This window comes from Notolepis coatsorum (assembly GCF_963971535.1).
Source record: "Notolepis coatsorum genome assembly, chromosome: 5".
NCBI lineage: Eukaryota > Metazoa > Chordata > Actinopteri > Aulopiformes > Paralepididae > Notolepis > Notolepis coatsorum.
Window position 1 is genome coordinate 126118655 of NC_140169.1, and position 17657 is coordinate 126136311.

The following is a 17657-nucleotide window of genomic DNA, read 5'->3' on the forward strand; positions in this document are numbered from 1 at the left end:
TTATTGTTGACATTGGTGGCATACCCGCTGACAACGGCGCACAAACAAAAGTGGGAGAATGCTTCGTCTCCAAAAGAGGGAACGCAAAGTGGAGAAATCAAGTCCCCAAAACACGTTATTGTACAAAATCATAAACTGAGGTATATAGCGAAAATGGGAAAAGCAAAGGGGAGAAAACACTGTCTCCAAAACATAGTACTACATAACAAACATTGGGCGACGGTGCTACATAAGCACACAAAACTATTTACACATTTGATAAAGCAAGGCACGGCAAAAACTATCCATGACGAACTCATTTATCCTCCATGGCAGGAGCGATAAATGTTACTCACGGGTAGGTTCAGTGATCGACTGACGATCTGAATAGTAACCAGGAAGAACATATAAAGCCAACTTAACAGTTAGGTTAGGACAGCCGAAACCCGCCCAATCTTTCGCCATCGACTAAAGACGCACTTCTTCAACCATTATCTGAAATTTAAAAAAGAAAATAAAAAAAAGAAAATATCTAACTCTACTGTCATGCACTTGTCCTAATAAACTAACCTACACTGTAGCACTAGCACTCAACACTTTGATGAACATTGTTACTAAGCTGATAGAGTTGTACCCTTCCTGATGACTTGTCGTACAGAACTTGTAAGGCGCCGGTTACACCTTAGTTTCGTTTTCGGTTTCTCCAGATCGCAACGCAACGGTAGCCAAGTGAGACATACGTTTGCAACCCGAGTACTTTCGTTTTGTCAAATGAGCACAGTGATGTAGTACACTGCCAAAGCAGTAGGTGGCAGTAGGTGGCGAACATGAAGGCAATTTTCAACCAATCAGAACTTTAATGTGCCAATACACTTTGTAGCTAAGGGGCTACACAACCCGGACTGTATTGATATGTTAGATTAAACCACTAATGCAGAATATTAAATTAGCCAGACATTACAGGTACACAAAATGGCGGACACTCTATTAACGGCGCGGGGACAGGGATACAAGTTGAACAAGCATTTTAATAGTAATAGTGAACATACATATTATACAACACAGCTCTCCTTTAATAATAGAATGTCAGTGCAACAACGTCAGAGGTAACGATAGTCTTTAACTACTAGTACTCGACCATTGAAGCGTGGAGTGGATGGAGAAGAATCACGCAGCACAGGGAAAAGCAAGATGGTGGATGGAGACGGTGGTCCTCTGGAGTTCCTACTCCAGAGGGCTGCAGACACACTTAGGATAATCCGGTCGTCGCTGGGGAGGAAAGGGTCTCGTACGGACCGGTCCTTGTATTCCTAGCGCCCGATGGCAGGATTAATAGCTATTAGTCCAAAAGCCCGTTGGCAAGGGTGATAGCTAGTTAGCCCCGTTTGTACTTAAGGCTAACCCGCAGAAAGTCTTCAAAGGTCTCTCAACGCTACTTCACTCACACAAGTCACTATACTGTGCCAATAGTGGCTCGACAATCTTATAGTTGTATCTAATTAGCCGTTCGGCTCTCTATAACGATACGTTGCCTTTCTGTCCGTTTACAACTGCGCCAAACGTTACTTCTCCACAACACACTTTATGTTAGTTTTCCGTAGACTGAGTCTGTTCACCCACACAGATCAATACGCTCTCTCTGGTCTTGCCTGGGCATGTTCTGAACATGTCTAGAGGGGCGCGCGCTGGCGCCTACGGCATTAAGAATGGAACATATACAAAAGGCGAATGATAAATACTAGCACGTAAAACAGATGACGTGAAGATATATATCTTATATATATAAACAATATATAAGTTATACAAAATAATAAACGCAGACTATTAATAATCTGGACCTTCAGAACACACTTCCTGCAAAGAAAATGTCAACAAGCGGGCGCCGCCAATGCAGCACTTCTTTTTCAGCAAAGTGTAATAAAAGTGCAATAAACAAAACGGATACATTCACTGTGTGTTCTGCCTCTCGTTTGTTGATGAGACAAAACTAACATCAACACAAGTGACCACCAAGAGCGGATAGTTTAGTCTCAAAAAGGATTGGCGGGGGGATTGTTAGCTGCATGCTAACGTGGATGGAATATGCCATTATAACAGTATAGCATTGTGGCTAGAAGCTAACGTTAGCTCACGCTAGTTAGCCAGCACCAAACTGATGATATCGGGAGCTATCAGTAGCTAGATAACATTAGAGACAACGCTGTGTGTATTAAACAAAGGTGAATAGATGGCTGGGCTTGTTAAAGATTGAAAGAGGAGCTCTGAGCTAACAGGGTCTGATAGCTAACGTTAGCCAGCTGCTCATGCAATCGGTAATGCTAGCAGAATGAATGGATGTAAACTTTATTTAACGTATTGCATATGGGTACAATACAATACGCCTCAATACAAACAATTGTTAAGGGAATGCAGATTGTTGTAGCTTGGACTGGGGTCCTTATAACAATAACTTGACAACACATGGTAGCTGCAGCTATTTGGGACAGCTCTGCTGTCACCGGAAGGGCACGCAGATGGTATCTACTGCGCATGTTTTCGCAACAACGTCTCCGTGAAGGCTACACGACTGTTGTCGGCGAGTTTTGGCGCTGCTCAAAAACGGAAAACACAATTTAGCGTTTCAGTAGGGCCACAACCATAGGCGTAGTTTGAACTTGACGCCAGGGGGTGCGACTGCTTGGCGAACGATACCCGCGATTTTTTTGACCTTTATTTTATTATTTTAGCGTTTTTACAATGCCCTAACCCCTAATTTTTTATTTTATTTAGGTAGTACAGCAGCACACACACACACTCACACACACAGCACTACGGGGGATCATTTTTAACTGACTTGAAAAATGGAGGCTCTAATTATTATTATTCATAGAGACTCTCGGTCTCGAGCAATAATAATTATTACAGCCTCCATTTTTCGTGGACGAAAAATATACCAGACTATAGATATCAATTTTCCCGAAATAACGCTACCTGCCTCGACAAAATCCGTGCATTGGTTATCCAGATACATTAATTATCATCTCAGAATAAGTGGCTTTGTACAAGCGTTACAATCTATCGCGCGGGGCATTCTGCTGCTGCTGCTTGGTGCTTGGCCGCGCGTTAACCCTTTCACTGCCACACTACAGAAGGTTCGCCTTATAATGTGACATGATTACTACTATAAAATGAATGTATTGTAAAACAAAACATAATAGAATTCAGATTTGTTTCTCACAATTATTATAATTTTATTAAAATAAAAATAATCTTGATTTTTTTTTTTTTTTTTTTTTTAAGCAATTTCACCCCCGGCCACCAGGGGGTGCAATGCACCCCCTGCACCCCCATAAACTCCGCCCATGGCCACAACGTATCCGCCAAAAAACACCAAAAAACGCATTTCTGTGTAAAAGGGACATGAAACGTATTCAAACGTATTAAAAAAACGACCACAAAAACACTAGTCTAACATGGGCCGAGTCGCTTGGATAAAAGCGTCAGCTAAATGACTAAATGTAAATGTAATGTAAATACACACCAGGTACCAATGAATGCAATCAGGGCAGATAGACAGGTTAATTACCATCGGGTAACGTGAGGGCTTTTGCAGAGGAGAGCAAAACCCCAAACGTTACAGAGAGATGCTCAAGTAGGCGGCATCACAGCCATGGCAATATTCATGACATAACACAGGCTTCTGATTGTATTATTGCTTCTATACAGCAGGTTGCGTTGGGGAAAATATAGGATTCTAGGGTCTTTTATATCGATCTAATGTCTAATGCAAGCGAAAGTCGGAGAACGTCATCAGCACCCTGGGGGATCAGCACATTGGACAGTTCCGGGAGTTGGGCCAGTTCAATCATATATATCTATGAGTTCAATGCCCAGGCCGCCTGTCGACTTGGTGGTGTTGATTTCATTGCGTCTTTTCTCCAGTGCGTCCAGCTCGTCTTTCGTTGGATTGGCATGTCTAATAATGCTGTTTTTCTGAATACCGGTAGATGTAGGCCTGTCCTCTTTATCTATCCACTCGTTTATGGTTAACGCCAACGGGTATGTTAAATCAATAGTAACGTTGTCCGCGGAGTAGGTCATGTTGACACAGTTTCCGTTTGATGAATGGCAGTTGAAACTTTCTACAACATTCTTAAAGCCAGCGCAGTGGTATATTCATGGTGATTTAACCGTGAGTATATCATGAAATACTCACGGTTTAGAACGCTCTCGATCACAATGCGTGGTCATAACTACCTGTTGTATAAAAAGCGATAAATGCATGAAAACTAGTATTCTTTTCAGCTAATCTCTTAGTTCAAAAACATTGTGTAAGCTAAGCAGGGTTGTGATTATAGCTGCATCTCTTAGTTACAACAACATTATGTAGCTAAGCAGGGTTGTGATTATAGGTGCATCTCTTAGTTACAACAACAACAACATTATGTAGCTAAGCAGGGTTGTGATTATAGTCTCTTAGTTACAACAACATTATGTAGCTAAGCAGGGTTGTGATTATAGGTGCATCTCTTAGTTACAACAACATTATGTAGCTAAGCAGGGTTGTGATTATAGGTGCATCTCTTAGTTACAACAACATTATGTAGCTAAGCGGTTGTGATTATAGGTGCATCTCTTAGTTACAACAACATTATGTAGCTAAGCGGTTGTGATTATAGGTGCATCTTAGTTACAACAACATTATGTAGCTAAGCAGGGTTGTGATTATAGGTGCATCTCTTAGTTACAACAACATTATGTAGCTAAGCCGTTGTGATTATAGGTGCATCTCTTAGTTACAACAACATTATGTAGCTAAGCAGGGTTGTGATTATAGGTGAAGTATGTCCAATGTTCACTGTTTGGCAGAACAAGACAGCTCTAACAGGTTGTCAATTCAAACAGAGAACACAATTTCCACTCCTGCAATGGCTTTAAAATGTAGACAGACACGTAAAAAACACAATTTCCCTCATTTCAGTGATTCGTCCCTCTTTTAATGTCTCCCGTTAATGTTTCATAACATATTTCAGAGGGAAATCGCATTGGTAGTGTCTGCACCAGTCATCTGCAGTTTGTTGCACGAAGATCTGATCAGAGAAATGTGTCCTTCATGTTCTGGTATAGTTAACTCATTGAGACACTGGAATGCCTCATTGTGGCCTCAGCTTGCAGTTCTGACATAGTTAGACAGGTATTTGTAATGGCAGGCTACCACCTGGTGAGACTGAGAGCGCACTCTTCTAGTTTGATATGTTTCCACATTCTTACAATATAAGAATATTGTATTTGGTTTTACCCTGGCTGTCATACTGTTACATTAAATATTAGCTTTGGATTAACGGCCTACTTTATCTCCTTATTGTCAGAGCTTTGCCATACTTGGTGTGATCAAAGGACTACAGATAATAGAAGGATCACCATATAAACATTGGGACACATTCCACTTTTTACAGAGTTCTTCTACAGGAATGAATCTACCAAGACCAAACTAGATATAATAGGTTTGATGTGTGATGGGACTGTCAACTTTATACAAGTCAATACAAAAACAAGTCTATTTGTGAAGCATGTTTTATCCACCTAGAATTCACTTCAAATTCAATTAATTCAGGAAATAGATTTTTATTAAAATATTGAAAATACTTTGGCTATTGTAGATTGTACTATCAGACCTACTGATAAGTAAATCAGAATGGATCTTCATCAGCGAGTACATTTTTAATTGACTGAATCGAAGGTGAATTGTTCCCAAGCTGGCTTCAGTTTACATCCAGTATCTCCGTGATTGAGAGTCTTTCGGTGAGTCAACTCTAATCCAGTTAATCCCGGTTACTCTGCAGGCCCTGCTATCCCGGTCGGGGTGGATGTACAGGTGGAGAGTTTGGACAGCATATCAGAGGTAGACATGGTAAGTGGGTTGATCTTTTTTTATGCAGATGTTGACCATTAGTATAGCAGAATGTATGGAGGCACAGATGCTCCGGTGGTATCGGATATATTGGTAACGGGGAATTTCACCAATTAAATCTGATACCAAGAGAGCCATGTTGCTGTGTTAACATGTCAGGGATCAAAGCGAAGCGACTTGGTTTTTCTGCATTGTTTGTCCACCGAAGCATGTTTCTCTGAATTATACCACAATAATTTTTGTTCATTGACCCCAAACTAATGGTCTATACTGGTCAGTAGTAAGATAATTCCATTCAATGTATGGGCGGTTTCAAACATTTATTTCCTGTTACAATGTTTGCTAATAACTGACAGGAAATAGACAGTTTCACTGGAATTCTGTTTCTCGGGAACAGTTTGGACCCAAGTGTATTTCCTGTCAGTTATTGCATCAGCAAACATTGCAACAGGAAATAAACTTGGGTCTGTTCAGAATGTCTACTGTTGTCAAGATGAGACCGTCCATACACTTTAGTCCAAACTGTTCCCTAGCAACAGCATTCCAGTGAAACTGTATAACTGTAGCACATCACCCCCACCCTCATACACCTTTGCTGGCAACCTGCACAATCTCATGTCACCTTCAAGATCCTGCTGCTCACATATAAATCCCTACACACCACTGCCCCTCAATACCTATCCGACCTTCTCCACACCTACACCCCCTCCCGGAATCTCCGCTCCTCTGACACAGGCTACTCACCATCCCACAAGCCAGGTTGCGGACCTTCTGGGACAGGGCTTTTAGTGTCACTGCCCCCACCCTTTGGAACTCCCTCCCCATGGACATCAGAAATGCTAATTCTCTTGTCCACTTTAAAAACCTGCTGAAGACCCACCTCTTCACCCAGGCCTATCGTCTCTGATGCTCCTGGGCATCCTATTCATTCTGTTTGTTCAATTTTGTTTTGTTCTGTTTTTGTTCTGTTCTGTTTGCTCTGTTCTGTTCTGTTTTTGTAATTTGTTCCTTAGTTTAGGTCACTGTTATCCTCTCCCCTCCCCCTTTTTATTGTAAAGTGCCTTGGGTACGTGAAAGGCGCTATATAAATTCAAGACATTATTATTATTATAACTGTTATCAAAAAGGTATTAAGATCATGGAAAGGTAGCTGCATTGCTTGCAGCGTTCTGCCTGTCACGCCCTACGAGTTCTAATACAGCATATGGTCACACACCCAGCAGTGCCCTTGAGCTGCACTTACCAACAGTCAGGATATGATGTAGTTCATCCTTTGTGCCAAGACACCACAGTGAGGAAGTAGTACAATAGGACCCAGTAATGGATCACATTAGTACTCAGTTTCAGCAGATACTTTAATTCTGGCTGATTGGTGCATCTCTGGTGTTACCTCATAATGCTCTGGGCTGATTGGTGCATCTCTGGTGTGACCTCATAACGCTCTGGGCTGATTGGTGCATCTCTAGTGTGACCTCATAATGCTCTGGGCTGATTGGTGCATCTCTGGTGTGACCTCATAATGCTCTGGGCTGATTGGTGCATCTCTGGTGTGACCTCATAATGCTCTGGCCGATTGGTGCATCTCTGGTGTGACCTCATAATGCTCTGGCTGATTGGTGCATCCCTGGTGTGACCTCATAATGCTCTGGTCGATTGGTGCATCTCTGGTGTGACCTCATAATGCTCTGGCTGATTGGTGCATCCCTGGTGTGACCTCATAATGCTCTGGCCGATTGGTGCATCTCTGGTGTGACCTCATAATGCTCTGGCCGATTGGTGCATCCCTGGTGTGACCTCATAATGCTCTGGCTGATTGGTGCATCCCTGGTGTGACCTCATAATGCTCTGGCCGATTGGTGCATCTCTGGTGTGACCTCATAATGCTCTGGCTGATTGGTGCATCTCTGGTGTGACCTCATAATGCTCTGGCTGATTGGTGCATCTCTGGTGTGACCTCATAATGCTCTGGCTGATTCAATGGGAAGGAGCTTCCTACCATCAGCATAACCCCCCCCCCCCCCCCCCACAACTACGGCAATCCATGTAATCAAATTGAAGCTCCGCCCACAATGCTTTTCAGAACGCAGTTTCGGCCCTTAAATAAAGCTCCTCTCACAAAAAGCCAAAGTCCCAAACGATACTTTCAATTGGTAAAACAAACAACCACTCAAATTGTAGCCAACCCCAAAAGGACGGCTGGGTAGCACAGTGGAGAATGCACTCGCCTACCACCGCAGAGACTCTGGGATAGAATCCAGCTGTCAGCGGTACCTCCGGCTTGGTCAGTCGTCCCTACTAACACAATTGGCAGTGTTAGCAGGTGGGAAGCGGGCGGGGTATGTGTCCTGGTCGTTGTAAACTGCGGTTCCTACTGGTCGGTCGGGGCACCTGTTCAGTAGGGAGGGGATCTGGGGGAAATAGCGTGAACCTCTGCACGTGTTACATTCCCCCAGTGAGAGTCCTCGCTGTCAGGTGAAAAGAAGCGGCTGGTGACTCCACATGTATCGGAGGAGGCATGTGGTAGTTCTACACCCTCCCTAGGCCGACAGTGGGGCAATGTGCGCAACGACCAGGAAGAGAATTGGCATAATGACTAAATTGGGATGGGAGCAAAAATACAGAAAAAGTGAGAACAAAAAAATAATAATAATACAAATTTTTTAAATGTTAGCCAACCCCTGTGCGTACACAATGGTGTTTGACAGTTGATGATTAGTTGGAGAAATGCCTGTCAAAATTGCATCTGCGTTTTTCATTCAAATGGTTACTCCCCTTAAATAGGAGCCAACAATAAGGTTCTTGCATCCAAATGTTGCCCAAAGTCTTGACTACAACTGTAAAATCACATTATTCTTTCTGTTTGGGACTTTACATTTTTAACAAAAAGGCGATGGGTGCGTGTCACATAGAAATTCAATGCGGCCAAAGCGCCTGAGCTGAGGCACGAGCATTTTTGTGCTGCTTTTTACAATCCTCTCGGAGGTATTAGGGTTTGTAAGCGACCCCAATAGCACAACACAAGACAGGTATGAGAGTTAGCCAAAAACAGGGCGTAATTTATTAAACAAAAAATGCAGCACTGTCCCTTTAAGGGCGAATACACTAGAGTCCAGGAATCATGTGAAATGTTCTGAGTCTAGTCTATACAAGACTCACCAGGGCAACTGCCGACGGGCAACTCAACAAACTAGGGTCCATGGAAAGGGAGAGAGCGCACAGAAATCCTCCCCGGGGAAAATGGGGAGCGACAACGACGTCTCACACCAAATACAAGAAGCCATGGAGAGAGAACGCACACACACAGGAATCCTCCCCGGCGAAAATGGGGAGCGCCACGACGTCTCACACCGGAGACGCGGCAGTACGCGGCACCATGCGGCAATAGATGGCACAACGTCTCACACCGGAGACGCGGCAGTAGATGGTAGAATACAGATGTAGATGGCACGACGTCTCACACCGGAGACGCGGCAGTAGATGGTAGTGTACAGATGGCACGACGTCTCAAACCGGAGATGCGGCAGTAGATGGTAGCATACAAGTGTAGATGGTACGACGTCTCACACTGGAGACGCGGCAGTAGACGGTAGCATATAAGACGACCTGGCGACGAGTGAAAAGGCAGTCCGAACACTTATGCTCTCCCGACGAGCTGATTGCCAACCACTTTCAGGTGCGTGAAGCTGATTGTTCGGCACGCCCCCCCGTTGGGAAGCGCGCAGTGTTCACCCAGCCCTCACAGGAGGGCTCGAAAGACCATTTTCAGACAGTTTTTCAGACAGTACAAGATGGGAACAGATGTAATCAAATAACAAATTAACATTAGATGTCACGTTAAATCCGGCAAATGTGTTTTCTAACCTAATATTCATTGGCAATGCAATTGTTGTGCCTTCAAAGTGTCAAAGAATTTAATATTGGCATATAATTAATCATGAAATATATTTCTACCTCCTCATACTGTACTTGTGCTCTTTCTCTCTTTCTTTCTATATTAACATTTTTAACTAAACTAAGTTTTATGAACTGTCCGAACCCCATCAGCACCCTTTAACACTAGAACAGTGGACCTCTGCAGCTTGGTGAAATGACCCTGCACCTTTCCTCCCCTGTTAAACTAGTGCCAGTTCTTTTTACGCAGCCTGTAGTAGACTAATATGTAGGCTGCCCATAAGATTTTGTTGTTTTCTCTAATCTAATCTAATATTTGCGTGATGTTCTGAAAACAACAAACAGCTTTATAGGGCAGAACAAGTCTAAGCATGATACTTATTATGCAAGTCGGAAACTAATCATTTCTTTTTTTTAAATAAAAGTTTTGATTAATTTAAACACATCGACAGTACAATCATTTTTGGAAATAAGACGACAAAATATCCAGGGTATATATATATAACAAAAAAAATTATAACAAAAACTAGACCCTTCACTGTGTCCCAGCAATATTATAAGCAAAGAAGCAGTCCTGTGCAGCTAACATAGATTTAAATTTTTTTTTGTTTTTTTTTTTAATAATTTTTTTATTATCTTTCCCCCCCCCTTCTTTTTCCGTATTTTTTCCCATCCCAATGTTAGTCGTTATGCCAATTCCCAATCCCCTTCCTGGTCGTTGCGCACTCTACCCCCTACCGTCGGTCTGGGAGGGCGGAGACTATCACATGTTTCCTCCAACACATGTATAGCCAGCCCACCGCTTCTTTTCACCTGGCAGCGCGGACTCTCCCTGGGAGAGTGTAACGTGTGGAAGGTCACACTACCTCTCCCAGATCCTTACCTTGCTGTGCAGGCGCCCCGACCGAACTGTAGGAGTCGCTGTTTTACAAGGACCAGGACCCACCCACGCCGGCTTCCCACCCGCTAACACTGCCAATTGTGTTAGTGTGGACGGTCGGCCAAGCCGGAGTCACCACAGCCGGATTCGATCCCACTGGCTTTGTGGTGGTAGACAGGTGCTTAGTCCGCTGCGCTACCCGGCCGCCCTAGATTTACTTTTTAAGATCTGGAGAGGATGTACTTTTACAAAATCTGAGGATCATTCATGCAGCTGTGACAACCCCTACTTTCATTACTGCAAAGCCATATTTTGATATACTGGGCAATTCCATTTGGTCCCCCAATAAACATACTCTTGGCGATACAGTTATATTTGAGCCCGACCACTTTCCTAGATATTCCATTACTCTTTCCCCAAATGGGTAAACAAGTTTACACTCCCAAATTGCATGTAACATTTTTCCCGTTCCTGTATTACATTCCCAACATAAATTATGTACCTCTCTCCAGACTTCCTTAGAATGGATCAGTGCTGGATTTGAAGAATGGTCCGTTAGTAGTTGAAACATATGAAAGAACATCTGATGGCTTGAAAGGCCTTTACCAGTTCCTGTTCCATATTGATCCAGCTTAACTCTGGATCTGTTCCTTGCTAATGCTTAAACCAGTCTAGACATTTCAAATGATAAATTGTATAGTCTCACATTAGGGAGAGCCAGACCATACCACAGTAGTATGTCCCTTGGTGAACACATTTTCTTAAATAACTGTGGTGATATGCTAACAGTCAACATCATGGAAACATATAGGCGGCACGGTGGTGTAGTGGTTAACACTGTCGCCTCACAGCAAGAAGGTCCAGGGTTCGAATCCCGCTTGGGGACCAGGTTTCCATGATGCCAGTTACCCAGGTGGGGTATCTCCCAGGCCTTTCTGTGTGGAGTTTGCATGTTCTCCCCGTGCTCGCAAGGGTTTCCCCCCCCGATAAGATAAACCCAATGGAAAAACATGCACAACAACAAGATCGCTAACGCTGTGGCGTCCTTGACGAAGACGGACAGGAGCACTTGGATTGGTCCCCTGGCGCGGCTCACGTGGCGCCTGTCTGCTCCCGGCTGCCCTTGGGGGGGAAGGACGACGGGATGGGTTAATCGCAGATACGCATTGTATGCATGGTTCGCATGTGTGCCAAATGGTGACCTCGGAGTAGGTCCTAAATTATTATTATTATTATTACATAGCTGACTTGCGGGGCAACCACCATTTTAATCACATACATTTTCCCCACAAAGTAATCTTTAAATTTTCCCATTTACCTAGGTTCATATTTTTTTCTGGAGGAGTGGTCCCATATTTGAGAGAATCCAAATTTGGATTAAATTGGATGCCCAAGTATTTCTTACCTGAAGGCATCCATCTAAAGCCATTATGTCACATTAGAGTGACATGTATTTGATATAGTCATACCCTCTTTATCTTATAACCTGACAATTTAGAATATAAGTCAATACATTCAAGTAATAAAAAAATATCTTCTATCAGGAAAATCATAAAAAGTTTGGTCTGGTGCTGGTCTGAAATTAGATTGGTCTGAAGTATCTCCTACACCACCTGTAGAGCGGCACTCATTTTTCGTATTTCCTCAAACATGGTTTCATCAGTATTCTTTCCAGTGTCAGATTTAGGATCGTCCACTTTGAGTTTAATCGGCGGGGCGTCGGTGAAGCAGTCTCTGGACCAGACTGGTGGGGGGCTGTTTCTCCTAGCTGGCTTGTGTCTTGTTCCCGCGTCTTTCACAAAGTTTGCAAAATTGTCTGCCAATAACTACCAATATCACTTTACTTTAGTAGTGAGTATTATTAAGGCCCAGGACGATGTGTATGATTGTAAATGTATGTATGTATGTATGTATGTATGTATGTATGTATGTATGTATGTATGTATGTATGTATGTATGTATGTATGTATGTATGTATGTATGTATGTATGTATGTATGTATGTATGTATGTATGTATGTATGTATGTATGTATGTATGTATGTATTGCCATCTTTCTCCCACATGATTCCTGGATTTTATTTAAATACAGTACTTTGCATTTTAGGGAACTTTGTACTTTGAACTTCTGAAGGTCTGGAATGTCTTGTCGCCTTAATATCTTAATATCCTGTATTCTTTCATTCAAACTTTGGTGGACGTTTAAAGGAACACGCCAACATTTTGGGAAATTAGCTTACCGTCTTCTCCAGAGAGAGACAAGAAGATAGATACCAGTTTCCTCTGGTGTGCGTTTAGTAGCTATCTGGCTGCATGTTAGCCTAGCTTAGCACAATGAATGGAAGTGGACATGACCGGGTTAGCCTAGACATTGTCCAAACTGGTATCTATCTCCTTGTCTCTCTCTGGAGAAGACGATAAGCTAATTTCCCAAAATGTTGGCGTGTTCTTTTAATATCACACTTATGTTGGATATCATACATACATTTTAACGATTTGAGACTTTGTTTTCAGGGGCTTTAAGTACCGGTGTCTAAGTTTTAATATCCCATCGTTATGCTGGTGATTATTCCGCAGATAACCCACATTATTTTAAGACTGATCAACCAAGTAGCCCCCTAGAAAAAGACAGATGAGCTAAGAGCCGTTCTTTTGAACAGTTCTTGGAAAGGAACGGAGCCAAAAGAACCGGCTCCCTTCAAAGAGCCGTAACACCCATCACTCCTCCCCTGCTCCTCTCTCAGTGTGAGAGTTGGTGACAGGCGGCTACACCGGTGTCTCAGTCCGCTGCCTGCTAATACAGAGAGGAGCTCCACAACATCTAGCCAATAACTAATGTGAAACGACTCTTGACTGAGTTTTCTTTAAATGGTTTAAATTAACACATCCAGTTTAAAACTACAGGTTCTAAGCTTCATTTTGATGTATACGTTGCAGAAACACAGCCACGCACACACACACACACACACCACACACATACACACTTTTATCAGTCTCACTCTCACTGAATGTGCGGGAAGAGGCACAGCTTAGATGAAGATGACTGGGGCTGCCTAGGCGGAGCGCGCTGCGTCAATGGAGCACAACAGAAAAAAAATGTATACAGTAGACTATAAAACATTCTGTGTCCATCTCATTATCCGTGCTTTCCCGAATTCATATTCAAATTTGGGCTCATCTCCAGTGTAACCATCAGATATCTCCCAAAGTGAGGACAGAACACACTTTATTATTTTTTATTTTATTATTGTATTTATTTTTGGGCTTTCTGTATTTTTTTACCCATCCCAATTTAGTCGTTTCCCTTCCTGGTCGTTAGGGTGCATTGCCCCACAGTTGGCCTGGGGAGGGTGTAGAACTTCCACATGCCTCTTCCGATACATGTGGAGTCACCAGCCACTTATTTTCACCTGACAGAGAGGAGTTTCACTGGGGGAACGTAATGCGTGCAGAGGTTCACGCTATTTCCCCCAGATCCCCTCCCTGCTGAATAGGCGCCCCGACCGACCAGTAGGAGTCGCAGTTTACAACGATCAGGACACATACTGTACCCCACCGGCTTCCCACCCGCTAACACTGCCAATTGTGTTAGTAGGGACGACTGACCAAGCCGGAGGTACCGCTGACAGCTGGATTCAATCCCAGAGTCTCTGCGGTGGTAGGCGAGTGTTTAGTCCACTGCGCTACCCAGCCATACCTCACTTTATTTTAGATTTTAGATTTTATTATAGATTCATGTTTTTTTGTGTGTTGCACCCATTTATCTAGTGTTTTCGGATGGATAATCCGAATAGATGACAAAAGCTCTGCGGGTTGATATTGTTTATTGTGTTGAAACTATGGACCAAATGTATGTTGTGTAGTATTGTAATTGCACAAGGCTTCTCCGTTGGAGGACCCACCAATTGGATTTCAAACTGCCATCCTGATGTTGTGTACAGTAAGCTTCTGTGTGGGAGGACAACCAAGGATTACATTTAATTTGGGACCCAGAGCTTTGTATGCAATTGTATTATAACACTCCGGGCAAAATGAATGATTACAAAATGATAACTGTCCATAATGACATAATGTCACACCCCGAAACTGAAGCAATATTATTCATATACTGTATACATAAAACGTTTTTCACTTCTGCGACCATCCACAGTAACAATGTATAATGAAATAATTAGCTTGATATATGTATTTATATACTGTATATATATATATATATATATATATATATATATATATATATATATATATATATATATATATATATATATATATAGGGGGCTGCATATATATATACACACACACACACACATTATATATATACTGTATACACAGTATATATATAAATAAATATATCAAGCAAATTATTTCATTATACATTGTTACTGTGGTTGGTCGCAGAGGTGAAATATTTCCAAAAAACGCATCTTATGCAACAACCCAGGTACTTTGATGTTGGGCTCTAAGAGTACAATGTGTCAGTGGAGCCATTATTCCAAACTGATCTGGTGTTATGTAACGCAGTGAGCCGGATGGGGGGGAAGACCATGATCCCCTGTGGTGAGGCAGAGTGGTGCAGCTCTAGCCTACCGGTGCAGGGCGGCTCCGTTTGCATAGCGACAGGAACGGGAAGAAGAGGGTCGTCTGGGACGCGTGACCAATGCGGGCCGTCGTCTGGAGATGTCATGTGACCGGTGCGGCCCGGTCTCACACAACATAATGCTGCATGCTTATGCTTACAGCATATGTTTGATCATAAACAATCCATGTAATCCAGGAACCCTGGGCCACACCAGGGTAATCCCAGCCGCCTGCACTTAGCGGTGGTTCAAGTAGAGGACACCCACTATGGGTTAATCCAGGGACTCTATCTTTTGTTTCTGTGTTCCCCACCCTCCCCACCCTCCCCAGGACTTCACCATGACGCTGTACCTGAGGCACTACTGGAAGGACGAGAGACTCTCCTTCCCGAGCACCACCAACAAAAGCATGACCTTTGACGGGCGCCTGGTGAAGAAGATCTGGGTGCCCGACGTGTTCTTCGTCCACTCCAAGAGGTCGTTCATCCATGACACCACCACGGAGAACATCATGCTGCGGGTTTACCCTGACGGACACGTGCTGTACAGCCTCAGGTGAGGTGCTAGCTAACTTCAAACTGATTTCCCCCAACACAGCTCGGGGGTGGGGTGGGGTGGGGGGGGGGCTAACTCCACCATGTACAACTCTGAAGTCGTGCCCAACAGACATTTGGACAAACAGGCAAATCTGGCCCTATGTTTTTTTTCCCCCCAACAGAGAATGATAGTTTACACCATGATGAGACATGACATCCTGGTGTACGATGTTAGAGTTGGCCTGGTTTACAATGATGTGCGTTTCCTCACCCACAGGGTCACAGTTACTTCTGCCTGCAACATGGACTTCAGCCGTTTCCCCCTGGACTCACAGACGTGCACTTTAGAGCTTGAGAGCTGTAAGTATGAGAATAATCTTACATTCCTCCCTCTTTGTCCTCAAGTATTTTGTGCTGCATTCTGCTGAATTCCCGCATATTGTTTTCAAATAAGAATCTTAATTTTCAATCATCTGTAATCGTATCGTCATGTCAACTCCAACCGAAATCTCATCAGTCGGACCACTATTTGGTGAGCTGGGTTTCTTTGTGTTTGCTGAGCTTTCCCCGGCTCACATCCAGTCCTTTTGTTAAAGGAACATGCCAAAATTATGGGAAATGTGCTTACCATCTTCCCCAGAGTCAGACAAGAAGATACCAATTTCCTGTGCGTTCAGTAGAAAGCTATCCGGCTGCAAGCTAACCTAGCTTAGCACAAATACGGACCACTAGCCTAGTTTAAAACTCCGGGAGAGGTGTTTTTGGCCAACAGCTCGGCTAGCTGGTCCGTATCTGCTTCCATTAATTTGTGTTGGGAGGAGTAGGTCTAAGTGAAAAAAACTAAACAAATGGGCTTCTGTCTCCAGATGCTTATACAGATGAGGACCTGATGCTGTACTGGAAGAGTGGGGATGAGTCACTGAGCACGGACGACAGGATCTCTCTTTCTCAGTTCCTCATCCAGAAGTTTCACACCACCTCCAGACTGGCTTTCTACAGTAGCACAGGTAGATGAGCACACTGGACTACTAACCGCTGTTTGAACATCTAGGAGTTGAATGTTGGTTGATTGGTTGGTTGGTTGGTTGATTGAATAGAATAGATAGAAATCCTTTAATGATCCCGAGGGAAATTCGGCACTACAGATCGCTCACATTGAACAACAATAAACATTGACTGAGTGATTGATTGATTGATTGATTGATTGATTGATTGATTGATTGATTGATTGATTGATTGGTTGTTTGGTTGATTGATTGATTCTCTGACTGACTGCCTGAATGATTAACTGACTGACTGACTGACTGACTGACTGACTGACTTCACAATGCAGCTTGCTTACTTATTTTACTGTCCCCTAAAGGGACTAATGTTTAACCTCAATATTGATGTCAATGGACAATGCAATACGGTACCATACCAATTTGAAAAAAAAAATGTAAGTATTCAGGTCCTGTGAAATTTCATTCAAATCAGATCGTAGCTGTACGAGTTATGGCTGATGCGGAAAAAAACACACACACACACACACACACACACACACACACACACACACACACACACACACACAGGAGTTATAATACCCCTGACGCTCTGTACGTACGTGGGTGTAATAATACAATGTTCTAATCGCAGTGATTCCTCGTGCATGTCTGCTCCCTTCTCCCCAGGCTGGTACAACCGCCTGTACATCAACTTCACCCTGAGGCGCCACATTTTCTTCTTCCTGCTCCAGACCTACTTCCCTGCTACTCTGATGGTCATGTTGTCCTGGGTGTCCTTCTGGATCGACCGCAGGGCCGTCCCTGCTAGAGTCTCATTAGGTACCACGCCGCACTGTTCAGTTCATACGGCAGTTGGGTCAGATCAAGTTATAGAGTAGACGTAAAGCAAGGACACGGAAAG

The 17657-nt window shown here is 43.4% G+C and overlaps 1 protein-coding gene across 1 annotated transcript in view; it reads left to right on the forward strand.

The window, feature by feature from the left end:
* Positions 1–17657, forward strand: part of LOC311228052 (gamma-aminobutyric acid receptor subunit rho-2-like) — a gene marked incomplete at both ends in the record, with an annotated part of 29999 nt that overhangs the window by 8450 nt on the left and 3892 nt on the right. The window contains 5 exons of the mRNA XM_084313953.1: positions 5802–5869; positions 15548–15771; positions 16030–16112; positions 16619–16759; positions 17423–17575. Of these exons, the coding sequence (XP_084170079.1) occupies positions 5802–5869; positions 15548–15771; positions 16030–16112; positions 16619–16759; positions 17423–17575 (669 nt within the window). The remainder of the gene's footprint in view (positions 1–5801; positions 5870–15547; positions 15772–16029; positions 16113–16618; positions 16760–17422; positions 17576–17657) is intronic.